Genomic DNA, 27,287 nt, shown 5'->3' with positions numbered 1-27,287 from the left:
ATATATCACCGTTCCTTCACTGTTGCTGGGTCAAAATCCTGGAACTCCCTCCCTACCAGCACGGCGGATGTACCTACACCACATGGACTGCAACGGTTCAAGAAGGCAGCTCACCACCACCTTCTCAAGGGCAACTAGGGATGGGCAATAAATGCTGGCACGGCCAGCGAAACCCACATCCCATGAATGAATTAAAAAAAAAGTTTCCTGCTCTGTGTCCAGAGAGAACAATCCTCCATAAGAACATTAATCTCCACAGTTTTCTGGAGCTTAGTAAAAAGTATACCAGATGGTTTATCAGCGGGGGGATTTTATGAAGCTGTTTGTCACAGCTATCAGATAACCTGGCCTGCCACTTCTAATGAAGGTGTGTCATTTGAAACTACCTTGACCCCCACAGAGATCCTGCTAACTTCTTTACTAGTTGGTCATTAGATAGCTGATGGGTGAGTCCATGGTGTGGGAGGTGTAAGCTAATTTTGTTGATCCTGGAGGGAAAGTTAAAAAATCAAAGCTTCTCCACAAAAAAGTGCCTTGTTGGGTCGCTTCCGGTTCTGATCTGCATTCCTGCTATGTTGACCTGGCAAGAAACTCACTGCAGCTTCCCACTCATGTTAAAATTGCAGTCAGACCCCATCAGCTTTGTGTGGGTGTCTTTGCCAGCAGCTTAAAACCAGGAATAAGTAGATTAAAATCAGGAATCATCACCTCCAAGATGGGAAAGTAACCTGGGTGATTTTAATTGTCCAGCTGCCCAGTTTGTAGGTATATGTATGGAATCCTGACTTTGTTTTTCCCTGTTTATTCAGGCGACAGTAATAATTTTTTCATTGAATTTAAATTCCACCAGCTACCGTGATGAAATCTGGACCTCTGTTTACTAATCCAATGATATTACCACTACCACTACTCCACCATCTCCCCCAAGTAGCCTCTATTAATCATTGCAACTCCACATTGTACTCCATTAAGGACAAAGCTAAAACTTAAAAATCTCTACTAATACACTTGAAAAATATTTCATGCCCATTTTCAAAAGACTTAACATCTTCTTAATTACAGAATAGAAAATGATACTCATGGTCTCATAAAGGTCACAGTTTACACCAGATTTTTGATCATGTGTTATACTTGAACCTGTCATCCTTTTCACAGACACTGACATGGTAAATTGTGTATTTCCAGCATTTTCTGTTTTAGTTTAAGATTTTAAGCATTTGCAGGTGTTTTTTTTTGCTCTCTACAGCTTTCACATTACCTGGTGAGTGTTTCTCTACCACTATTGGATCTGGCAGAGTGCTGCTTTCTGTGGGGATAACAGTCGGCTTGGGCAAAGGTCTTGAACTACGAGGATGACCTGGAGAGAAACAAGGGCAGAGTGAACATCTCAACGCAATCCAGAGAGATACACCTTAAACAGCATCCTCCTCAAAGCCTGGTGCTTCAGTCAAAGACAGTTTGAAGAGCTCCCTTCAGTAGTTCCAACAGCAAAGAGAGGATTTTCTATACTTTCCCTTGCAGGATTAGCAGTCTTTTCCCTACACTATGATTTATGGTTCTGCTCCTATTTGTCCCTCTGTTAACCTCCTCCCCTCACCTTCTTCTGCACGTGTAAAACATCATTCCCAGCAGTGTATTTAACCATCCGTCTTTAGCTCAAGGATCTGTCAATACAGCTCTTAAACCAGGCACCATGTGGTAATTCACACCAGCAGCGATTTTGTTTCTATTTGGGATGTGGGTGTATGTATGGCATCTTGAACTTGCGCTTTGCCTTCTTTATTTAAATTACAATAATATCAAGGAGATCTGGGAAATGCCCAGATTGAATGGAAGAATTAAACATGACTTAATGTTTAAAATAGCATATGAAAGAGCAAGGACGACAGACACATTGAATGTTTGAAATTTGGCATTCTTGCTTTTGTCCTGAGGAGTGTAAGATGGAAAGCTTCAGCAATATGTCTCTCTCTTCAGCAAGATTCAGGTGCATTATTGAACACCAGGTACAGAGCGAGTATGTGGTAATTATATCCAGGTATAAATGACCTTATAAGTTTGTTATTATACCCTGCTGGCGTGTATTGATCATTACTGTGCTCCACGAAAGACAAAGGCCGGAATTTTCTGCTCTCATTGACAGTGGGCGTCATGGCAGGCGTGAGCGGACAATATAGCAAGAAGGCCAAAAATAAGTTTTACACCATTGTGAAACCACTCATCCACTCCACCCGTCAATGGCAGACCGCGTTTCCCTCTGCTGCATGTTGGGAACCTAATTCCAATTCTTTAGCGACTCATTATAAGCCCTGCTCGCTGGAATCATTTCCCCATGCTGGATCATCCAGTCAAGTCAACATGTTTCACAACTTATGTGTACCTGGCGAGCTGCACTTCACTTGGGACTTTGAGGTTTGTTTACCTACCTTGCTTCGGGTAGCACCCATGGTCATCAGTGCCAAACTTTGCAGACAGCATCACATCACTTTTAGGGGGAGCTCACGGGCAGGAATCTACCTACCAGACCAGCCATAAGATGGGGGTGGCTTTTCAACGGCTGCAGGGCTAGGGCATGCTTGGGGAAGGGGGAGAAGTGAGCTCAGGCAAAGGAACAGACTGCAGGGTGAGGGCTGTACTGGGGAAGCGGGATATCCCAGGGTGTGTGTGTGGGGGCACATGTTGATTTGTGCAAGTGGCCTCAAGGTGATGAGGACAGAGGAGGCAGTCTCCAGGGGAGACGTGGCCAATTGGAGATGTGAGGCTGTGTGTGAGAGAGTGAGTGATGATGTCCCCTGAACTGGCAGTGAGTGAGATGCCCATGAATGTGTGATGGGCTTGTGAGTTTAGAGTGATGTGATGGTTGCCATACCCTGGCGGCATGGATGAGATGATTCATCCTCTTCCTGCACTGGATGACCAGATGGCTGACCTCTTCTGTGCAGTGTTAGCACTGACCACCACTGCCACCGCCTCCCAAGCCGGAGTGGTGAGATTGCTGGACCCCCTGCGGCCAGATCGGGGGTGGAGGACACCATGGTGGCCCTCGAATGCCATGAAAAGCATTACAGTGACGGGTCACTGAACTCTTCTTGGCTTTCAGGGCCATGTCTTCACTGGAGCAGTCCTGGGCTGTAAGCATTGAGAACTGTGTGTGTGTGGCTGCAGTATAGATATGGCACCCGGAGTGAGGAAGCGGTGAGGTAATGGCTTGGCAGGTGATTCAGAGGCCGCCCACCAGCGAGACGGCGTGTTTCCTGTGGCTGCGTAATTAATGAGACGGGAAACAGACGATAAGGAGTGAAAATCCGCCATTGCGGCTGGCGGGTAAAACATCTTCCACATCTGCCACTTCGTGCAATTCTGGGATGATTCCGCCCAAAGACGAGATGAAAGAGCTCCACTAGTAAACTTGAAAAATATTCCTTGGCATTATCAAAAAAATTCTAATGTTTCCTTAATTACAGGATACAAAGTAGAAAATGATATTTATGTTTTTATGATCTGATAAGGGCCACGATCTACATAAGCATTTATCGCCCAACTTTAAGTGCCTCTGAGAAGTTAGCGGTGGTAACTCAGTAGCTTCTTAGGGCAAGTTAGAGTCAACCACATTGCTGTGGATCTGGAGTCAGAGAGGCCAGACCAGGTGAGGATGGCAGATTTCCTTTCCTAAAGGACATTAGTGAGCCAGATGGGTTTTTATGACAATCCCCTAGTTTCATGGTTGCCATTACTGATAATAGCTTTTTATTCCAAATTTATTTAATTAGCCGAATTTAAATTCCCCACGTGCCGTGGTGGGATTTGAACTCACGGGCAGAATCTTGCCCTCGTTGGGCGGGCTCGGTGGGGGCGGGCAGGGGCGGTCGGGAAGCTGACCGCCGCCCGTGATTGAGGCCAGAAGGCGATTTCGCACTGACCGGCCAGTTAAGGCCCGTCCAGCACGAAACGCGAGCGGCAGCGCTCAGCACTGCCTGTGTGGACGGGGTGTTGGGGGGGGAAGTGCGAGCGGGGCGAGTGTGACCTTCATGCATGTGCGCAAGTGAGCGCTTCATAATCTCTATGGGGCACAGAGCTGCCTCAGGGAGATGAAGCATTTTCAAAAAAAAGAGAAAGAAATCATGTAATAAAACATGTCCCCGTGGATGAGGTTTCCTAAAAAGTGCAAAGGCCGCTTGGCTTTTTTGCCTGCCCGCCAGCCGTAAGGTTGGACGGGCAGCGAAAAAATTTAACTTAATTGATAATTTAATGGCCTTAACAGGCCTTTTAATTGTCGGCAGGTGCGCTCTCGACTCTGGCGCGCGCCTACTGAATGAAATATCGCGCAACTGCGCGTTGACGTCGGGATGCTCGTCCGATGTCAACGCACGTCATTTTAGGCTCGAGCGGGTCGGGCACGCGCCCACCCACCGAGCTAAACATTTTGCCCCATGTCTCTGTGATGCTAGTTTAATAATGTAAAAACCATACTAACATACCCAATGAGCAACTGAGTATTCCTCCATTTGGGGAAGCTCTGGTTATGTACATTAGAGCTTTTTGATCTGTACAACAGCAAAGTACAGTGGATGCTGGAAACCTGAAATGAAACAGGAAATACTGGAAATACTCGGCAGGTCAGGCAGTATTTGTGGAGAGAAACAGTTAATGTTTCAAGCTGATGGTCTTTGGTCAGACCTGGAAAAAGTTACAAATCTAACAAGTTTTAAGCAAGTACAGAGGTGGGAAAAGGAGGAGTGGGAGGAAGGAACAAAAAGGAAGGACTGTGATCAGGCAGAAGGCAGGGCAGATTAAATAACAAAAGGGATGATGGTGCGAGGCCAAAGGAGATGGTAACGGGACAAGTAAAGAAACAAAAGATGGGTCTAGAGGAGGCGTAAATGGGAATAGCAGAATCTTTATTAACAGTTGCTGTCTGGAAAAAGCGGGAGCAGGAGTTGTGAACTGAAGTCATTGGACTCAATGTTAAGTCTGGAAGGCTATAAATAAAGTGTCTATTCAGAAGATGAGATGTTGTCCCTCCAGCTTACACTGAGCTGCATTGCTTCATTTGGGGAGATTGAGGACAGAGAGGTCAGAGCGGGTGTGGGGTGTAGAATTAAAATAATACACAGCTGGAAGCTTGTGGTCACATTTGGGGACTGATTGGAGGTATTCCAAAAAGCAGTCACCCAATGCCCATTTGGTCTCTCCAAATGTGTGGAGATCACATTGTGTGCACCGAATACAGTGTACTAAACTGAAAGAATTAATGTAAATCGTTATTTTACCTGGAAGGAGTGTTTGGGGCCCGGGAAGGTGAGAAAGGAGAACGAAAAAGGAAAGTGTCGCATCTAACCTGTTACATCTTTGACTTTTTTCCAATTCAGGTCTTTGACCTGAAATGTTAACTCTGTTCCTCTCTCCACAGATGCTGTCTGACTTGTTGAATATTTCCAGCATTTTCTGCTTTTATTTCAGTTTGATCTCTGATCTTCTACCACAGCGGAATAGTAGTTATTATCTCTCTGGCAGTGATCATGCTGTTTGTGCTTTCTGTAATCTAATCATTTTGAGTTCCTCTAAAAAAATCATGTTATGCAAAATTTAAGAAGTTTGGGCATGACTGCACTGTACTGATTTTTGCTAAAATAAGCAATGTATTTATCATTAAATTGTTCTGTTAATATTTTTATTTTCAGATTATTAAGGTGAGAGATGGTAGTGCTAGGAACAGAACCCATTCTGTTTCAAGCATTTGGTACAAAACACTCCCAAGTCAGATGCGGTATTTAGGTGCAGAGTGAAGTTCTCTCCACTCAATACTCAGCCCTCATCTCAGAAGAGCATTCCTACTGCATTAGCACAAGTTTTTCCCCACTTCCCACACAACCATAATGCCATTTATGATTGAATTATGAGGATCCCACAGTCAGCAGATAGCAGATTTCATACCAAAAATCTGGGCTAGATTCAAGTTTAGTTTCCCAATGCAAAAGGCCTGCATCTAACTCAGTCCCCAGTTCCATGTATAATATTAGGAACATATCAAATGTCTTTCTCTAAGAAATGGAGTGACCCAATCTAGTGATGAAGTAATCAGTGCAGGAAGGATATGAATGTGTCATGTGATCTCTGAGACAATGACATCATGTAAAAAGCCACATCCTTCTTCGTTTTTGACATAACTGTTTATTTATGTTTCAAATACAGTAATTAAAGCCATGCCTGATTTATATTACATTATCTCACATTTGTGGTTTGAAAAATGATGGCCTATTTCTCTCTTTGAACTCATGACACTTCTGATTCCAGTCTTCAAATGCTCAGTACGGTTGCATTTTATTTCCCTTTCCAACCACACACTTATTACTTCACCTCATCCAAAGGCTTCTTTCTAGGGTAGCTCTTTCAAATTTGCTTTTGCTCCCTCTTCTGGATTATGTTTTACAACCTTAACAGCTTTCCCTAGCTCAGTGATTTCCCTCGCAGCCTGACCTTCCCCAAAATGGAGCAAATGATTACTTATGAGATACTCACAAGATTCACTGCAGAAACTCACCAAAGCTCCTTAGGCCGTACCTTCCAAACCCACGACCGCTACTATCTAGAAGGACAAGGGCAGCAGATACATGGGAACACCACCACCTGGAAGTTCCCCTCTAAGCCACTCACTATCCTGATTTGGAACTATATCCTTCACTGTCGCTGCGTCAAAATCCTGGAACCCCCCCTTCCTAACAGCACTGTGGGTGTACCTACACCACAGGGACTGCAGTGGTTCAAGACGGCAGCTCACCACCACCTTCTCAAGAATGGCAATTAGGGACGGGCAATAAATGTTGGCCTAGCCAGCGATGCCCACATCCCATAAATGAATAAAAAAAAGCTGCTAAAATTATGACGGACAAATGTGTAAATAAAACAAAATGACTGCATAGGATTAATTTATCAGTGAAAACAAGAGTTGAGGTACAGTCTATTAACCACCCACATTCAATGTCTAGACTGAGAGGTGAGGTACCAGATTCTGGTTGGTAACATGGAATCGAATTTCACCAAGGAGGGATTGCCTTAAGGAGAGCATGCGCAGAGAAAATTGAGGAAGAGGTAGAGGAAGAAAGACAATACCTAAACTTCTGAGCAACTATTTTCAAAGTACATTATATATGACAATGAAATTTTGATTTGTTCATTCAATCATTTATCTAATTTGAACTTAATTTATTTATTTCATAATATACCCATTCAACTGCTAGGAATCTAGAAAACTGATGGGAAGGCAAACCAGAATCTCCATATTTGACTGATATGCGAGTAATGTATATTGTCCTTCAGCTGAAAGTCAATTAACCTGTTATTTGGAATGGCAACACAACAAAGAACAGAATATGCTTTGGGAATAATGCATCTCTTTGAAAACGTGGAACTTATTTTGCCTTATTTGTTCTTAGGGTGGGGAGCAACGTTGGCAAGATCACACTTTTGCCCATTCCTAGTTGGCCTAAGTAATTGTTTTATAATTGAGGGATTCACTCAGGTCACTTCAGAGGATGCTCAGAGTCAATATATGTTATGGAACTGGTGTCATGTGTTGGCCAGCCTGAAGGACATTAATTGAACTGGTTGGATTTTATGACATTATGGCAATTATTATGCTTTTTTTTCCCTCCCCATACTAGTTCACATTTTTAAAAAAATTTAATTAAGGCAGTTTTACAGCTTTGTGCTGAGATTCAAACTCGCAACCTCGGGGTTACTCGTCTAGTACTAAAGCCTTTTTACTTTCTCAGCCATCTTGAATAATTAACATCACCGTTCCCTCCCCCACTCCCACAAAGCAAAAGCAGAAGGAAAAAATGGGGTTTTTTACCAATTCGCCCGTTTCTTTGCGAGATCTTGCAGCCAATCAGCTCTACCTTCATAGCTATTCTTTGGTACCATGTCTGTGGTCTAATTCGAATGTACCGCCCCACAAAAGATGGGATAAAATTGTTGCGGACCAGTTGTCGGCCATTTGTGTTTCCTTCAAAAATCTTTTTTGAGAAAGAAAAAGAAAAGTAATAAGACAAAGCAAAAAGGTTGGTGAGGCCACTTTTTGAACATGTTTATACATGTTACATATATATATAAAATATATACATATACACACATATATACACATACTTATACATATGTACATACACATACATATATTTTTAGACATGCATATATACATACACATATATACACACATGCTGCGTATATATATATATATATATATATATATGTGCACTTCACCTTTCCCAACAACAGTTTAAATCTGGCACGGAGTCCATGGAATCTCCTGGCGTGCAGCAGGAGTAATGTCAGCGAGTGTGCAAGTCGCCAATCACATTGAAGTATCCTCACAAACAGCGAACAGAGAATATATATTGACCCAGAGCTTCTGTGGAGTGGCAATCACCGTCAGATTGCCAGTCCACTCCTTTTTACTCATCCAGGTCGGGAGCTGCACATTTCTCACCCAATCTTCCGACACGGGGCCTGGTGAGAAATGTGCTGCGCAGCACCTCCAGAATCCTTCCGGTGCAGGGCAGGATTGTCGGGTGAAATTAAGCCGTGCCCCCCCTTTTTACGGCACCAGCTGCTATACAAAAACAGAAAATGCTGGAAACACCCAGCAGGTCTGGCAGCATCTGTGGAGAGAGAGACAGAGTTAATGTTTTGAGTCCGTATGACTCTTCTGTACAGCTAAAGGGAAGTAGAAATGTGATGGATTTTTTACTGTTTAAGAGGGGGTGGAGCAGGTGGAGCAAAATGGAAGGTCAGGGATAGGTGGGAGCTAAGGAGAAATTTGACAAAGATGTCATGGACACAGGGCAAAGGGAGTGTTAATGGTAGTGTTAAAGACTAAAGATGCTGATAGTGGCATAAAAATAAGATAGCAGAATGTGTTAATAGCAGAACAAGGGTCAGTGCTCTGTGAAAGCAAATGACCGTGTTCACCTTCATTGCTTTCCATTTCCCTCCTGGTGTTTGACAAGGTGTTTATCAAAACTCGCTTTCACAGCCATATTTCCTTCCTCAGCGACTGTCTCCGTCTCTGACTTACCCCATGGGGATTCCAACTGAAGTTCCATCTCTCATGTTTCGAATCCACCCAGGATTACAGGTGTCTCCAGGATACCGGTTCCTCAGTCTGCTGTCCTCGCCACATCCTGAGATCCACACTAAGTGCTATGCGCCGCCATATGTATACACTCAACCTCTCTCTCCGGCAGCACCGACTTATCCTATCTCAAAGCTGTCCTTGTCCCCAGTTTCATTTTATTCTTCATCTTATCTGATGCCTTAACAAGAAACTTTTTCTCTTTCTTTCAGGTAATAAGGAATGCAAGCTCCAACAACTTATTGATACCAATGCCCATCCTGGACCCTCCACCCCTTCGCATCTCTCTGACCCCATCCCTTCTTCTAATCCCAGCCCTTGCTGCGTGTTCACCATATCCTCTGACCTTCCCCTCTCTGATGCTGAACATTCTGTACTCAGCAAAGGACTCAGTTTCATCCTCTTACGCCCTCACTTCATTGAATTTTGGGCTCGGCACGATGCTGAACTCTTCTTCCGTCGCCTTTATCTCCGTGCTCACTTCTTTGGGCAGGAGTCCTCCCCCGTTTGATGGACCCTTTCACCCGCCTCGAGTATTCACCCCCTACCTGGACCCCTCCCTCTGGCCTCTTACCTGCTCTTTATCCTTTCATTGAGAACTGACGACATGGCATCGGCAGTCTTAATTTCTCTGCTCCTCTTACCCACTCTAATCTGTCTCCTTCTGAACTTGCTGCACTCTGTTCTCTCAGGTCCAACCCTGACTTTGTTATCAAACCTGCTGACAAGGGTGGTGCTGTTGTTATCTTGCGTACTGACCTCTACCTTGAAGAGGCTGAGCGCCAACTCGCAGACACTTCTTCCTACCTCCCCCTGGACTATGACCCCACCATAAATATCAAGCCATTGTTTCCAGGACTGTCACTGACCTCATCTCCTCTGAAGATTTTCCCTCCACAGCTTCCAACCTCATAGTCTCCCAACCCTGGGCAGCCCGCTTCTACCTCCTACCCAAAATCCTCAAACACGACTGTCCCGGTAGACCAATCACATCAGTTTGTCCCTGCCTCACAGAACTAATTTCTTCCAAATTTGACTCCATTCTCTCCCCCCTTGTCCAATCTCTTCCCACCTACATTCGCAATTCCTCTCGCAATGCCCTAGGTCATATCAACAATTTCCAGTTTCCTGGCCCTGACCACCTCTGCTTCACCATGGACGTCCAATCCCTCTACACCTCCATCCTCCACCAGGATGGTCTGAGGGCTCTCCGCTTCTTCCTTGAACAGAGGCCTGAACAATCCCCATCCACCACTATCCTCTGTCTGGTTGAAGTTGCTCTCCCATTGAACAATTTCTCCTTTAACTTGTCTCACTTCCTCCAAATAAAAGGTGAGGCTATGGATACCCACATGGGCCCCAGTCATGCCTGTCTTTTTGTGGGGTATATGGAACATGCCAGTCCTACTCAGGCTTCCTCCCAAAACTCTTTACTTTCAGTACACCGATGACTGTTTCGGTGCCGCCTCATTCTCTCATCTGGACCTGGAAAAATTTATCGATTTTTCTTCCAATTTGCACCCCTCTCTCACCTACACATGGCCTATCTCCAACACCTCCTTTTCCTTCCTTGACCTCCCTGTCTCCATTTCAGGTGATTGACTACCAATATCCATTACAAGCCTACCAACTCCCAGAGCTACCTTGACTACAGCTCCTCACACCCTGCTTCCTGTAAGGACTCCATCCCATTCTCCCAGTTCCTCTGCCTCTGTCACATCTGTTCCAATGATGCTATTTTCCAAAACGGCGCTTCTGACACATCTTCCTTTTTCTTTAACCGAGGGTTCCCCCACTATGGTTGACAGGGCCCTCAACTGTGTCCAACCCATCTCCTGCACCTCTGCCCTCACCCCTTCCCCTCCCTCCCAGAACCACGATAAGGTCTCCCTTGTCCTCACTTTTTACTCCACCAGTCTCCACATTCAAAGGATAATCCCCTGCCATCTCTACCAACTCCAGCATGGTGCCACCACCAAACACATCTTCCCCTCACTCCCCCGTCAGCATTCCATAAGGACCATTCCCTCCGTGACACCCTGATCCATTCCTCCGTCACCCCCAACTCCTCATCCCTTTCCCATGCAATCGCAGAAAGTGGAACACCTTCTCCCTTTACCTCCTCACCATCCAAGGCCCCAAATACTCCTTTTAGATGAAGCAGTGCTCCACTTGCACCTCCTTCAATTTGGTCTACTGTATTCGCTGGTCCCAATGCGGTCTCCTCTACATTGGGGAGATTAAATGCAGACTGGGTGACGGTTTTGCGGAACACCTTTGCTCAGTCTACAAGCATGACCCAGACCTCCCTGTCGCTTGCCATTTTAATGCCCCACCCTGCTCTCATGCCCACATGTCCGTTCTTGGCCTGCTGCAATGTTCCAGTGAAGCTCAACGCAAACTGGAGGAACAGCACCTCATCTTCTGATTAGGCACTTTACAGCCTTCCGGACTGAATATTGAGTTCTACAACTTCAGACCATGAACTCCTCCACCTTTACCTCTTTTTTAATCCAATGATTTTTATTTATTGATTTGTTTATTCATTTTTAAAAATAAAATTTTTATCCTTTTTCCCCAACCCCACCCACCACCCTGCCATCACAGGGCTATCTATCACTTGTTTTTATGTTTTGATTTCAGTGTGCTGACCTTTGTTCTGTTATTAACACCTTCTGCTATCTTACCTTTATGGCACTATCAGCACCTTATTTAGTCTTTGACACTGCCATTAACACTGTGACAAAAGTACAATAATTTTTATAATATTTTTCTGGTTTATTGTGAGGTAGGTTTATGGGCGTGATTATAGTTGGGTCTGTCTGTGTGACTTAATTACATTTGGAGTCAAGTAGATTGCAAGCTTGAAATCATCAAAAGAAGCTAGGTGCTTGACATGCTAATGAGTAAACATGGATGCTGGTTTAGCATGTAAGGTGTGAAGCGAATTAGCATTTTTAAATAAATGAAGGGATTGTTGGATTTCAAAGAGATGTTAATCTGTTTACAACTAGCCAGATAAGCAAGGCCAAGGAGTGTGTATATTTTTCCCAAAGGTTGCTGACAATATCGACAACATGAAAGTTTTTTATATTATGAGGTAGATAGTTTCAAAGACATACGGAACAATAGAATTTACATATTAAAAGGGAGAAACATATATAAAGGAGATTGAAAGGCTATGTGGAGAAAGCCATGTAAGATCTAACAGGAGTGTGTGAAGCAGCCTTCAAGAAGCCTCCAGCCATTTGTGTGTAAGTCTGCTATGTTAAGTAACTGAAGGTGAAGAAAAACCATTTGTAATTCCACTGTCAAGTGAGTACTGCGTTAACTTGCTGGGTTTGTTTTAAGTTTAAAATCTGCTTGGACTGTTGCCTTAAAGGGGATACGTAACTGGGAGTCAGGTTAATTAGGAATTTTAGGATTTGTTATAGTAGTAAGTAATTATAGTCTTTTAATCTTCAAGTCTTTTATTTTGTTAATAAATATTTTAATTTAATTTTAAAAAAATCTCTAAAGGTCTTGTTGGTCTCATTACTTCTGAATTCAGTGCACACATCTTGTAATAAATACAAATTGCAAAATCGTTGTGATATCGTGACCTTGTGGATTTGGTCCACCTGGCACACACCATCTGCCACGTCATAACAACATTCCATGACATCTTTGTCAAATTTCTCCTTAGTTCCGACCTATCCCTAACCTTCTATTTTGCTCCACTTGCCCCACAGTATAAAATCCATCACATTTTTACTCTTTTGCTCTGAAGAAGAGTCATACGGTCTCGAAATGTTAACTCTGTTTCAATCTCCACAGCAGCTGCCAGAACTGCTGAGCTTTTCCAGCACTTTCTGTTATTATTTCAGATTTCCAGCATTTGCAGTATTTCACTTTTATCCTGGAGATTCTATAACTCAACATTCGATTATTAAGTATCAGTTTATGTTTTAAATTAAACAAGAATTACCTTGCCTTCCTTGTTGTTCTTACTCTTATAGGTTCTCCAGGTTTTTCCATCTTTGCTGGAGGAAATCTTGTATGTCTTTACATAGAAATTATACCCATTGCTCGTGCTACCAATGGTCATAATCCCTGAAAGTATAGGTGATGCAAAATACACGCTCAGTTACACAGACAGTAGAAGATAATACACTGGCAAGTTGTATTTAATCATATTTTTTGAGAAATTTATAGTCAACACACAATGTATAATTTTGCTCAATATCCTTGGTTGCGTTTATATAGCACCTTTCACAACCACGGGACATCCCAAAGCGCTTTACATCCTTGTAATGTAGGAAGCACAGCACACAACTTGTGCACCACAAGATCCACATGCAGCAACATGATAATGACCGGATAAACTTTGTTGATTGAGAGATGAATATTGGCCAGGACACCGGGGATAATGCCCCTGCTATTCTCCAGAATAGTGCCATGGAATCCTTTACTCCAACGATAGAGCAGATACAAGCCTCGGTTTAAAATGATGAGAAATCGGAGTATGAGTCGGCCATTTCGCCCAATGAGCCTGCTCTGCCATTCTATATGATCATAGCTGAACTAATTGTGGCCTTAACTCCACTTTGCTATCTGCCCCCATTTAACTCCCTTGTTGATCAAAAATTAAACTCAGGCTTGAATATATTCAATGACGCAGCCTCCACAGGTCTCTGGGGCAGAGAATTCCAAAGTCTAATGACCCTGAGAGAAAAAATTCTTTCTCATCTTTGGTTTAACATCTCCCTCTGTACTGCACTGGAAAGTCAGCCTAGATTTCTGTGCTCAAGTCTCTGGTGGGACTTGAATCCACAACCACTGGAATGAAGAGAGGGCTGCCAACCGATTCACGGCTGACCCAGTCTTTAGTACGTTCAATGTCATCATTTCGCTTTGTTGAGTGTGTTCTCAAAACTCAGCCCAAATTGCCTCAAACTAAATTGTTTACAAGCACCTGTCAGTTAGGTTTTGATGGCACTGATCTTTACCAAAACTATGCCATTCGATGGTCAATAATAATTCATAACAATTAATTTCAGGAATAATTAACTCAGAAATTGTAATCTGTTGTTGAAAATTCAAAATCATACACGCTATGAAACCACGAGTGTGATTAATGATATTTGGAAGATCCATCATTGTTTTTCCACCAGTTAGCGACCCCTGTGCCATACTGCTACAAGTTCTGCTGGCAGTAGCTTCTTAGCTTTGGTCAAATTTGTGGATCAGAACTAGCTCAAAACACCATAAGCAAGTTTGATGGATTGTGTAATCTACTCCTGCTCCCATTTCTTATCTTCTTATAAGGAAGAAAGTAAAGCAAATCATAGTGTTGAATCTGTTGTCTGCTTTTCAGCTACAGGTAGCTGTGAAACATTCCAATGGACTTTGCCTTCTACAGTACATTTTATAGTGAATATTTTTGATGGCCATGTTCTGGACAGCATACGGAAGGAGAATGTCACCAAAAATAAAAAATCCATGTTTAACATTGGCCTGGGTTTTATAGTCAGCAACGAGGCAACAGCACACATTGCTGACCTCGGAGAAAGCCTCCCACAAAGATTTAGCGAACCCCGAGGCACCGGCTTCCCCTTCCCCGACAGCAGTTTAAACCTGGCACCAAGTCCATGGGGATCTCTTGGCGTGCAGCAGCAGGATTGTCAATGCAATCACACTGAATGATCCCCACAGACAGCAAACCAGGAAGTTAAAAACACTTCATCCTTCACTTTTAATTTAATCTTTCAGATCGTGAAATAAGGGATCGTGGTTAGATTAAGATGCAGCTAAAACGACGATAAACAAACTTGAACAAAAAATGATGTTATAAAATGCAGAAGTTATCGTAATGGGGATGCTAGACATTCCACAAATATAAAGTTAGCTTTTCAGGGCCAACGAGTAATAGCAGTAATTAGGAAGTTAGTATGCTATTAAAAACCCTGTTCCAACTCAATCAACAGGGTATAACTTTTTCAAAGCTTTTTTACAGCGAGACTCATAGCGTAAGAGCACAAGTTCTCATCAGTTCATATATTTTGTGTTGAGTGCAGCTCTGGGAGGAACCTCAACAGCCTCTGGAGAAGCTTGGAATCACTGACATCAGCTTCTGAATTTCCATGGGCAGATTTTTACCCCCCCCCCCACCCACCCGCCAGCCCCGCACCACCTCACCTCCCATTGCCGGTGGGTTTGTAGGTGGTGGGGGGTGGGGGGAGTGAGTGTAAAATTCCTCAGATGGGCTTCCCGCCCGCCCCGACCTCTCTGCAATTTCACGCTGGGGCGGGCGAGGCCTGTTAGAATTTCTGACGCCTGCCTGGAATGCATTCATGGATGGAGCTATAAATAGAAATGTTTAGGGGAGGTGGGAGGGGATAATCCTTAGTCACTAAACATTCAAATTAAAGTGAGTTCGGTTTCAAACAGAAGTCTAGGAATGCACTACCCGAAAGGGCAGTGGAATCAGATTCAATATTAACTTTTAAAAGGGAATTGGATAAGTATCTGAGGGGGAGACATTTGCAGGGAAGGAGCAGGGAAGTGGAACTAATTGGATAGCTCTGTCAAAGAGCTGGCATAGGCAGGATGGGCTGAAGGGCCTCCTTCTGTGCTTTATGATTCCATTCTATGAATCCCCCGAATATTTTACAGACTTGAGGTTCTGCTAGATATACTCCCTGTATAAGTTAAAAGCAGTGCTGACAACCACTCCGAGGTGTCTCACTTCACTTTGGAATCAGTTTTGGCTCTGGTTCTGAATAGCACTGGGAGTTTAACGTCTGTGTGGATTGAATAGGTTCCTCACGCCAGTGCTAGGCTTGCAGTGCAAATGCATTCTTAAAACAGCAGCAAACTATTGCATTCCATTCTGAGTGCATCTTGCAGCTTTTTCGAAGTAATAAGGCTCATTCAAACACCAACGTGTTGGTTTTAGAGCTCCTCACACCTGATGCAGAGCTTCACTACAGAAGAATGGATCAGGGAACTGGAACTCAGAAAGCGGTTCACCTGGCACAGAGTACTTCAGATTTTTCTGCAAATTGGGAGGGTTGATCCCTGCGCCAGATTCTCCACTCTGCGCTGGGAATAACGTGAAGACATTTAAAACAAATGGACTACGTATGAAATGATATGAATCTTAACATGAAAGTATTCAATCAAACCAGGAAAGTAACAAAAAAAAAAGCATGAAAGCAGCAGCAAAGAGATGTTGTAGATGTAGGCGCAGCTGAAGTACACTGTGAAATATTGCTGAGGGGGCCCACTCTGCAGCCAAGGCGAAATTCCATGGCTGATTGGGATACTGTGAAATCGTGAAATAGTCAGTGCCTTGGTGTTGAGTGCAGATACTTGGTCTGACCCAACTGGAACTATTACAAACTGTTTGTGCCGCACACTAAATACGCAGGACTCGACGTCTGAAAGGTTCAGGGAACGAATTCTGAATGCACGCGGTTATTGGTTAATGTATAACTTACCTAAGTTCTTCAATACTGATAAAGGGGATAGTGGGTGGCACAATGAGTTAGCACGCTGCCCATCGTTTCTGAATCCAAATGCACACTTAGTGGGCTCAATGCTGGTTGTAAGTGTTTTATTGTGTGGTAGGCGCTTAGACGGGGGTTTGGGGATTGTCCAGTCTCCCAAAAATATGCCAGAACTATTTACTTACAGCAAGTATTTACACATGTGGACGTCCACACGGGGCAAGAGTTTCTACTCTCTTCAAGATCTCTCTTACTTCTCAGTAGTGTGATCTGACTATTATTACATCAGCATCGTGTATGTTTTTGATGTTAACCCTTTAGTGTCCAAAAAGAACTTAGCTCTGGTAGTTTTGAACCACTTCTGCATTTCCCATAATTTAGCAGAAAATTAATCCTGCTCAATTGGATGTCTTGGGTGGAAAATAGGGGAAATAACTATGCATAAAACAACATGTTAACAGAGTGCAGGGGCAGTTTTACTCTGCACTTGCTCATACTGTCTAGCCTGCGAGGGTACCACTTGTACTTAGAAATGTAGATTATAAATTTGTTAAACACAAAACCTGATTGTATAATATTTTACTGACCTGTGATGTTCTTCCGTTCTCCCAAGTCTATTTGCAGCCATTCTTCCTCACTGTCTAAGTTTGCAGCCCAAGCCCATGGATGTCCTTTGCTGCTGACATTAGCTTTATCAGGAGACCAGACAATCAGCTCTCCAATGTTGTTCTTCTCTGTCCACGATGATGAAGCAGTAAGGTGCCTGCTCTTAAGAACATCATCACAATCTAAGGAGAGTTAAAGAGATATGAAATTTGTGAGCCTGAACAGGTATGTTTATTTCTGTTTGAATTCTCCCCAACTGTACCATTTCCTCAGGAGGGAGGAACTTAAATTGCAGGATGTACTGAGTGGGGCAGAGTTTCTTTTCAACCCAGACAATGGCAGTGGTACAACTGTTGGTCACGCTTCATTTTTCTTTTACATAATGGCTCATTGACAGAGAGCCAGCAGGAGAATTTGGATGACTCCTCTCAGCTTCATAAAGAAACTCTGACCTGCTGCTGGTACATCAAGCCATGCAAATACTGTGGCTACAAGAGAAGGTCAAAGGCTGGGGATTCTGTGGAAAGTAACTCACCTCCTGACTCCACAAAGCCTGTTCACCATCTACAAGGCACAAGTCAGGAGTGTGATGGAATACTCACCACCTGCCTGGATGAGTGCAGCTCCCACAACACTGAAGAAGCTCAACACCATCCAGGATATAGCAGCCCGCTTGACTGGCACCCGATCCACAAACATTCACTCCCTCCACTACCGATGCACAGTAGCAACGGTGTGTACCATCTACAAGATGCACTGCAGGAACTCACCAAGGCTCCTTCAACAGCACCTTCCAAACCCATGACCTTGCCAGGGACACTTGCGTCCCATGAAGGAGGTAAAAAAAAAACCTTCCCTCCCACCATCCTTTGCACATGAAACCCAGCTGATTCCCAGTCGTTTCCAATCAGTGAGCAGGTTGCTTATAGTTCACAATGGCGTTTAAGTGAGGCCCGAAACCAAAACTGCCTCAAACCCTAGCTCAGCACGGACCAGTGCTGGAGTGGATGCAAGATGAATTTCTCTCCCAGCTTGCCCACCACCAACCCCGACCCACCCACCTTAATATCTTGAGGAAGGAAGGGGAAGAAATTCCGCAAGGCAAAAACCCTGCCAAAAAAGGAAAAAAGGGCTGCCAGTCCTAAAATTTCACAAAGTAAATGGCTGAATGGCCATTCGTATAATGAACTAACTTAATAGTGAAAACTGTTCCTAAATGAAGCTAATTGAGCCGACCTGAATTTTATATGCAGAGAAAGTCAATCAATTTTTGTTGGTTTTCACTGACCCGGAATCGGGAATTCACAACACCTTTGACTGATCTCAGGATGTACATATTTACATTCTTAGAAGGTCCAGATCACAGCCTAGCCGACCTGTAGCAGCAGAATAATAACCCTGCAGTTTCTGTCAGAATAGAGGTTATCGTTTGACTGATTGTGAGCAATGTCATGAGATATCTACCAGTTTAATCAAAACACCTTCAATGTTTCATTATCAAAAAAATAGAAGCTATTGTCAGCAAATCCCTATTCCACAGAGTAAGTTCAACAGCAAAACCCAAATAAATGAATAAGTGATATAACTTGAATAATACATTAAAATCTGGGTTGCGTTAAACATTTTGCTTTCTAGCAGCCGTAGCCTGATATTCATCTTACAAAAGCATCTTGCTTCATTAGCCTTGGTATGCGTCTCACTGCACAGGATTGGAAGCGCCTTGCTGAGAATTTCCTGCTGAGGTTAGTACAGCTCATAATTTTAGCGCTATCTCTATCAATTGATTAGAAAAGCTCTGCTTATAGCCAGCAGTATTTTAAGTTTATTAAAAGAGTTAACAATATATAAATATATCTGCCTACTCCTATCGTTGCATTCAGTAACCCTTACAGGCAATACTCAGTAACAGCATCTTGAATCCAGAGATATAACATTCAAACAAACTCATTAAGGAAGCTGCAACCCTACAGTGGGAATTTTAATGTGATTTAAAATGCTTGTGTCAAATCTAATTGATCTAAATGTAGCAGTCTCCTATAATTACTATACAAATATAACCTGCATTTATTGCTAGGAGTCATTAGATATCATATCAGTGCTTCTAGGCAGCAGGCATTCTGGACAGGAAATTATAGTCTATTACACAGTTAGACAGGATCTTGCTGTGTGTAAGATGGTTGTCATGCCTGCTTACAGAACAGTAGTCGCTGCTTTTCAAAATAGTTAATTGCATGCGTTGGTACATTCCTTAGATACGTGATAAAACCCAATATAAATGCAAGTCATTTTTCCTTTCTGCCAATTCAAATTGAGAGTCCGCTCCAGCTCTCCTCTCCACATTCTAAGGGCTACAACACTTGTGCACATCGATTGCATGACAGGCCTAATCATCCATTTTCAGATCCAACCTATTAAATTCACCACACTTACCCCCTCATTGTCAAATCCTGTTTTAATTATTGCAGGATCATCCTGGACCTGGTCTCCCTCTCTCTACCAGAAACTGCTTTTCCAATCCCCTTTTCACATGCCGCCCCTTCAACTGTCACCTCTAACACAAAGTGCGAGGACCTTATGGATATCGTGAGAGTTTTTATACTTTAAAGGATGCTTTATAAAATGACGTTGTCCTTGCTTTTCATTCCAGACAATAATTATCTTCAATATATTCAGTGAAAATTGTGGTCTTATGTGGAATTTGGTTAGGGTAATCATTATCAACAGCACTTCAATTCTCTGAAAATCTGACTGTGTTGTCACAAGTTTCACAGGGTAGAACTTCTTCCATTTGTAGGATCATACTGACCAATGCTTCCTCTTAACTGTATGGTGCATGCAATAGTCTGCTAGTTCCAATTTTTGAGCTTATTTAACCATCTGCATGAAAAACTTTGGTACCACTAAAGTTTCTTCTTTTACCTTTTATGATCTCCACCCGTTTCTCAGACAAAGAACCTCTGGAAGATATGGAGACAACAAAGATTAATAATGATAGTTGAACCAAATTCCTCAAGCAAAATGTACGCCATTTCGTAATTAAAGTGGACCAAAGGGCATTTTCATTCAGGCAATTTAAATGCGCTACACATGTCTCCCCCAACCTCGTTGTATGACGATTGGTGGCTGGTTATTTATGCATTGCAGCTGAAGGTGGCTATGCACTTAAGTAAATGAAAACTCTTTACACTCTATACTGCAAGCAAGATAGTTCAAGTTCGAGCTTATATCAAACCAGACAATGCAGTATATTTCTGTTTCTTTACTTTGCCCTTTCAGTGGCACTTAACATATAAAAAGAAAATAAAACTCAAATTAAACGTATTGTGCCACAAAGTGAGTCAGGTTACTCGCATTTAAAAAGATAAATGGCCAGAGTGAGGCCACTGAAGTCACAAAACCCTCTGGGCGTAGTTACTGCGGGTAGGATTTTCCATTTGGGGTTGGGATCTTGATGTCGGGATCAAACCCCGGTCTCAACCCCAAACCATGCGGGGATTAGTCACCTGATACAATTTTCCAAGGAATGGCCAAATAATGGCTTGCCATTCAATTTAGGATGGTGGTCAGGCTCCCAAGACTGGAAGGCCAGTGGGAGGTCCTCCAGCACTTAGAGTAGAGCCTGCCATTGCAGGTAAGGGGGAGAGAGGGGGTGCCCCAAGGTAGAGGCGCCCACTCAGCAGTTGAAATATTTTACAAAAATAAAAATTGTCACAACTGTAGCCGCTTCCTACACTGGCTGCGGTGGGTGGGGGGGGTGGGTGGTGGTGGTAATAAATCTTTATGGAGCACTGACCCCCACCACCCCCCACTCTTCCATGGGAGGCCACCTCCTTTCACTGTGTTTTGGCCACCACCGGGGACCTGCCTGCTGATTGGCAGCTTTCTGTTAGCGTGGGAAAGGGGCATAAATAGGTCCCTTAATTGGCTCTTTGGGCTAACAACCCACTTGGGGTGGGTAACTGTATCGCACCCCACACAGCTTTCTCCAAAATGGCTGGGAGTCGGGACCGTGCCGGGAACTGGCATGCTGGCCGGACTCGGGAAATTCCAGGCTTGCCCGCCGCCATTCCTGCCCCCACCTCACAGCCAAAATCCTGCCTTGTGCCTTTTCCTATAAAACTAATCCAAAGAACAGACGGGCTGGGGATCCCGGTTTTGATAAAAGACAGTTCTTGCCATGTAAACATCAGGAGCTCTCCCGATCGCCAGCCGTAACACCGGTGCCCTGTTACGGCAACAGACCAGGAGAAGTGCCGCCGAAAATTTACCTACCAGTTTTTCTAACTTACGTTTTAGTTAAAATTCCATTTGCAGAAGCTGCTTCGTACAGAGTGATGCCTTTCTTCAGAGCCACTGAGACCTGGCCCCCAAGATCATCTGCTATTGCACCAGCATGAATGGCTGCTTTACACAAAACAGATGTCTATGGAACAGAAAATAATTTATTACCTTCAACTTATTCAGTAAGAATTGTGAGCACATGTTGGATCTGGAGGACATGGTGCTGTCTTCATCATCAACAGTTCAACTGTCTGCCATCTTTACATCTCTGCCACAATGTTCACAGTGCTGGAGGCCTCAAATGTACACAGTATTTCGCAACAACAACAACATATTTATAAAGCGCCTTTAATATAATAAAACATCCCAAGGCGCTTCATGGCGATTTTATTGAAATATATAAGATTCTGACAAGGCTCGACAGGGTAGATGCTGAGAGGGTTCCTCAGAGGGGAATCTAGAACTAGGGGGCACATTTTCAAAATAAGGGGGTCTCCCATTTAAGAGGGAGATGAGGAGGAATTTCTTCTCTCAGAGGGGTCGTGTTTGGAATTCTCTCCCCCAGTGAGCAGTGGAGGCTGGGCCATTGAATATATCCAAGGCTGAGTTAGACAGATTTTTGATTGACAAAGGAGTCGAGGGTTATGGGGGAACAGGCAGGGAAGTGGAGTTAAGGCCACAATATTAGATCAGCCAAGATCTTATTGACTGGCAGAGCAGGCTCGAGGGCCTGAATGATTCCTGCTCCTATTCCTTATGTTCTTACTTTCACGGGAGCACTCTAAATCATAAAATGACACAAAGCCACATACAGAGATATTACATGGTATAACCAAAAGCTTGGTCAAAGAGATAGGTATTATGGAGCGACTTAAAAGAGGAAAGCGAGGCAGAGAGATGGAGAGGCACCAGGAGGGAATTCTAGAGCTTAAGGACCTGGTGGCTGAAAGTGCAACTTCTAACAGGGGAGCAGTTAAAGTTGGGGATGCTCAAGAAGCCAGAATTAGAGGAGCACAGATAGAAGGTTGTGGGTCTGGAGGACGTTACAGAGATAGGGAGGGGAGAAGCCATGGAGGGATTTGAAAACAAGAATGAGGATTTTAAAATCAGTACCTTGCTTAACCGGGAGTCAATGTAGATCTACACCGAATTAATTCTGGCATCTTGCGCATTCCTGATTTTAATCGCTCTCATCATTGGCGACTGTACCTTCAGCTGCCTGGGCCCTAAGCTTTGGAATTCCCTCTCTAAACCTCTCCACCTCTCTTTCTTCCTTAAGATGGTCCTTAAAACCTAGCTTTTTGAACAAGCTTTTGGCCATTTGTCCTAATATTGCCTTATGTGGCTCAGTGTCTAATTTCGCTTTACAACACTCGCGTGAGGTGCCTTGGGGTGTTTAAAGACGCTATATAAATTAAGGTCGTGATTGGTCAGGGGAATAATGCATAATAATTTTAACATGTAGAATGGAAACAGCCCGTTGTAAACATGTCACATTGTAATTACAACCCCCCACCAGTGATGGCACCTGCAAAATTTATAATTAAAAATGTTGATGGGAAAAGCACATAGGCGCAAGATTTTGGAACACATTAAATGGATGAGCTCGTTGCTAATGTTACATAATATGATTCCAACTCATTTATACCTTATTTAGAACTCATTATGAGGGCAAATAAACACTGAGCTCATCCAGCTGCATTTATTTTAAGTCCATAAGCAGAGAATTCAACAACAAAGAGCAAAACCCCAAGGGCTTTGAGCTATCCACAATGAACATGGTTAATTTGATTCTACATGAATGGAACAGGCTAAAGTGTTTCTTTCAATGTTTCTGCATATACTCTGAACCTTTGCATAATTACAAGACAAAACAAGGCCGAACACAGTTTGACATCTTTTTCCTTTGCTACAGTGAAAGCTGTCAAATATGAAATGAAGGCGTGGGAAAAATCGAATGGATATATAATGTTTGGAAATGTTGTTCATCTTCTACACCAACGCAGATTCATATATCCTAGGCGAACTAGAGGAGAAATTGAACTCTACATTGACTCACTGAGGTAAAGTTATTAATATTTTATCACTGAAAAATCCTATAGTTCCAGCTTTTAACTTATATTTGCATTTTGGCAAAATATAACATAAAGGGCAGAATCGCCCCAGGTTTGCACTAAGTGCTGTAGCGAGCAGGAAAAAGGACGTTTTGCTCACTGGCCGCAATGGCGGCTTTTCACGCCGTATCGTCCCAGTTCCACCTCATTAATCATGCATTCCCGGGAAACACACCAGGTCGCTGGTGGGGCATCCTCTCATTCGCCTGCCCCGCCATCACATCAGGCCTTCAGTAAACCAGGAGCCATATTTAAAGACCACCCCTGCACAGAGCTAGTGCTCTCCAAGGGCTAGGAATCTACTTCAAAGTCATGGCTGCCAAAGGGAGGAAACATGCTGCCCCCAAATTTAGGGGCGCCTCCCTCGAGTGCCTACTGGACGCAGTGGAGGCCCACTGCGACGTTCTCTACCCCCGCCCTGGGCGAAGGCCAGCAAGCAAGATCACCAATCCTGCATGGGAGGTGGTAGCAGCGGTGGTCAGTGCCAATGCCCTGTTAAAGGAGTCAACCATCAAGTGCAGGAAAAGGATGAATGGTCTCATCCGTTTCACCAGGGTAAGTCACTCTTCTCATCACTCAACTCACACACTCACAAACCTATCAGACATCCACAGAGATCTCGCAGCTCAAGGTACAACACCACTAACTCTCACACACACCCTCACATCTCCATCAGGCTCATATCCTCTGGAGCTCACATCCTCACCCTGTCCATGGCTCCGCTCACTACACAAACATTCCACTCAGTGCCATGTGTCCTGCTCACACTCTCTCCATCTGTTTTCATGCAGGAGAAGCTGGCTCACAGCAACAGGGAGAGGCCCCTCACTCACTTTGAGAAGTGTGCCATCGCACTGAGGGCGTGGACTGTGCCTGCAGTGACGGTGAGGTCGGTGGTGAACACCCGCGTGAGGATCCTGCACCACATCATCCCTCTCTCAACACAAATGTGAGTGCTCTCTCTCCTGCTTTTGACTTTGCTGCCAGGCACTAATCATCTCTACTTTGGTTCACAGGGAGCTCTGCCAAGTGACCAATGCCCCCAGCCAGTCAGTCCCTCAGCTCCATCCAGGTCCTCGCCTTCAGCGAAGAGGACACCTCTTCCATTGAAGAGCTGGAAATAAGCAGCCTGGAAGACCTGTCACAGCGCTTACCCACGCCCTCCACCAGCGCAGAGACACACACCTCAGTGGAACCTAGATCTAGAGCAGGCTCGGGTTCATAATCTGGTGGTCACCACACGGACACGTGTCCGCAGCAGGAGGAGGCAGGTTCAGCCGAGCTCTCCGGCACTCAGAGGACTGCTGGGCAAGAGGCATCTGTGAGGTCTGAGTCAGATGACGATTCTCTGGATGTGGCCTTCCAACTCATCCTGGAGAGTCAGCAGAAGGCGGGGGAATATCATGCAGAGTTGTTGGGAGCCCTCAACTGAGTGGCATGCGAGTAGGAGGAATGCGTCCACCTGCTCTCTGATGAAGTGGTGCCCACATGTTGCATATGGAGGTCTCCATGGTGGTGGGGGGGGGAATGGCAGATGCTATGGAGACCCTGGTCCAGTAGAACGTGGAGATGCACGCAGACCTGCACTCCATCGTGGTACACATGGTTGAGTTCCTGCAGTGGCAACACGAGAGGGAAATGGGGCATCGCAATGTTCCTCCAGGTGCTCCTTCCCCTCAAGGAGTCAGGCCGGGGCCCCCAGGCACCTGAAAGGTGGAGGAGCGGCAGATGACACCCGTGGGTCATCCACTCAGGAATCTCAGAGGTCGTCCTTTCCATCCAAGTCCCCTTTGCCTGTGAACCCCTCACCCTCATCCACTGTCACCGCAGAGTGGGCAGTTGGCCTACAGGAGGACAGCCAAGGCAAGCCAGACCCTTAATGCCTCGGCTCTTCAGAGACGCATGTCAAAGTCATCGGAGGCAACAGGGTCAACCATTGCACAGGCTGTTTCCACCCCTGCTGCGGATGTCAGGGCAGCACCTAGAAGTGGTAGGCCTTGAATAGTTAAGAATTTCTGATCACAAGTGGTTGCACAGGCGAACACATTTTGTCACTTTATAATTTGAAAATATATTCACTTTCACTGAATAATGTGTATTGGTGTCTTTCAGCTTCATTTACAGGCTTCACAAATCCTCCCCCCTGCATCCCCCCCACCAATAGCAGTTCAGCTGCACATAGCTGGCCCAAGAGTGATCCTGGAGGGAGGTGTGTGTCTAGGGCAGTGCCTTTCTTAGCCTCGTGCAAGCACACTCCCACACACACAGATTCTTCCTCCGTCACACTCATCTCAATGTCCTGAGCATTTTCAATGCTGCCTGCTGGGGTTCACTTTCAGTTGTCCATCTGAGCTGACCGGCATCTCCGCCCACCCACTGACCACACTCCCATGGTGCACCTGTTCCTGCCCAACACGAGGCTCCGCTCACTTTCAATTTTAGAAGCATGGTAATTGTTAAGTAAGTCTTCAGCTCGTCTTTTCCCCTCCCCCCAGTTACCCATACTCCTTCCTGCATCCGTATTCCCTCCTCCATCCTTACTCTTGGACTCCCCTGGTCTCCTTCCCCCCTCCAAACACCCTCCTCCCCCCTGGATTCCTTCCCCCCTCTGAACTCCTTCCTCCTCCTGGACTCCTTCCGCCCTCTGAACTCCTTCCTCCACCGAAGTCCTGCACCCCCCCCGACCTCCTTCCTCCTCCTGAAGTCCTGCCCCCCCTCCAAACTCCTTCCTCCCTCCGAACTCCTTTCTCCCCCTGGACTCCTTCCCGAACTCCAAACTCCATCCCTTATACCTAGCTCCCCAGTTGCCACGTTCTCCCTCATTACACCCTCCTCCTCCTGTACTCCCTCCCCGCCTCTGCCAAACTCAACCCCCCGCCCCCGACACCATCCTTTCCCCCCCTCACAATGTCATTCCCCCCCAGTAAACCTTCCTCCCCCAGTCAAACCTACACCTTCCACTTCACTCCCTCAATGATCATCCAAAGCAGACCATGGCCAAGACACTGATGTCCCAAAGCAGACCCTCAACGGTGACCTTTCACCTTCTGTGAGCTGCTTTGCAGCAGAGCCAAGTCCATATAAATCCACCCAGCATGCAATGCACGATCCTCCAGGGTCCAGCATATTGTGCTCCTCAGATGTCCGCGATGTGATCAAGGCCCTGATGGGAGAGCCCCGACGTCTGCATGTCGCACTTGTCAAGACGTGTTCTGCACCGGCGCGTTTTCCCACCGACGTGGGCGGTAAATTTGACGTGGGAGGGGAATGATTCCGGTGAGCAGGGCTTATAATGACACGCAGATGTATGAAAATGAAGTTCCTGATGTGCGGCGCCGGGAAACACGGCCCACCATTGACAGGTGGAGTGGACGACTGCAAACTGGTTTCACGAAGGCGTGAAACCGATTTTTGGCCTTTCCACCATTTTTTCCGCTCAAGCCCGCCATGGGCCAGTAAAATTCCACCCAAACTGTATTGGGCTATACCTTAGGATGAGCTTCACTCAGAGGTCGAGTAGAACTGGTCTATACCAACGGAGTTTAGAAGAATGAGTGATGATCTCAATGAAACATAAGATTCTGAGGGGGCTTGACAGCATATTCACTGAGAGACTGTTTCCTCTGGCTGGAGATACTACAACTACAGGGTATGGTCTCAGGATGA

General features: G+C 44.8%; 1 protein-coding gene across 1 annotated transcript in view; it reads right to left on the bottom strand.

The window, feature by feature from the left end:
* Nucleotides 1-27,287, bottom strand: part of LOC144696110 (discoidin, CUB and LCCL domain-containing protein 1-like) — a 161,032-nt gene that overhangs the window by 22,327 nt on the left and 111,418 nt on the right. The window contains exons 6-11 of the mRNA XM_078567409.1: nucleotides 21,516-21,649; nucleotides 20,146-20,183; nucleotides 17,208-17,408; nucleotides 13,098-13,222; nucleotides 7,853-8,015; nucleotides 1,259-1,357 (exon numbers count right to left, since the gene is read on the bottom strand). Of these exons, the coding sequence (XP_078423535.1) occupies nucleotides 1,259-1,357; nucleotides 7,853-8,015; nucleotides 13,098-13,222; nucleotides 17,208-17,408; nucleotides 20,146-20,183; nucleotides 21,516-21,649 (760 nt within the window). The remainder of the gene's footprint in view (nucleotides 1-1,258; nucleotides 1,358-7,852; nucleotides 8,016-13,097; nucleotides 13,223-17,207; nucleotides 17,409-20,145; nucleotides 20,184-21,515; nucleotides 21,650-27,287) is intronic.

The sequence above is a fragment of the Cetorhinus maximus genome, chromosome 21 (assembly GCF_964194155.1).
Source record: "Cetorhinus maximus chromosome 21, sCetMax3.hap1.1, whole genome shotgun sequence".
In the NCBI taxonomy this organism is placed as follows: domain Eukaryota; kingdom Metazoa; phylum Chordata; class Chondrichthyes; order Lamniformes; family Cetorhinidae; genus Cetorhinus; species Cetorhinus maximus.
Note: the sequence above shows the minus strand (reverse complement) of the source record. Positions and strands in the feature narration are given on the sequence as shown.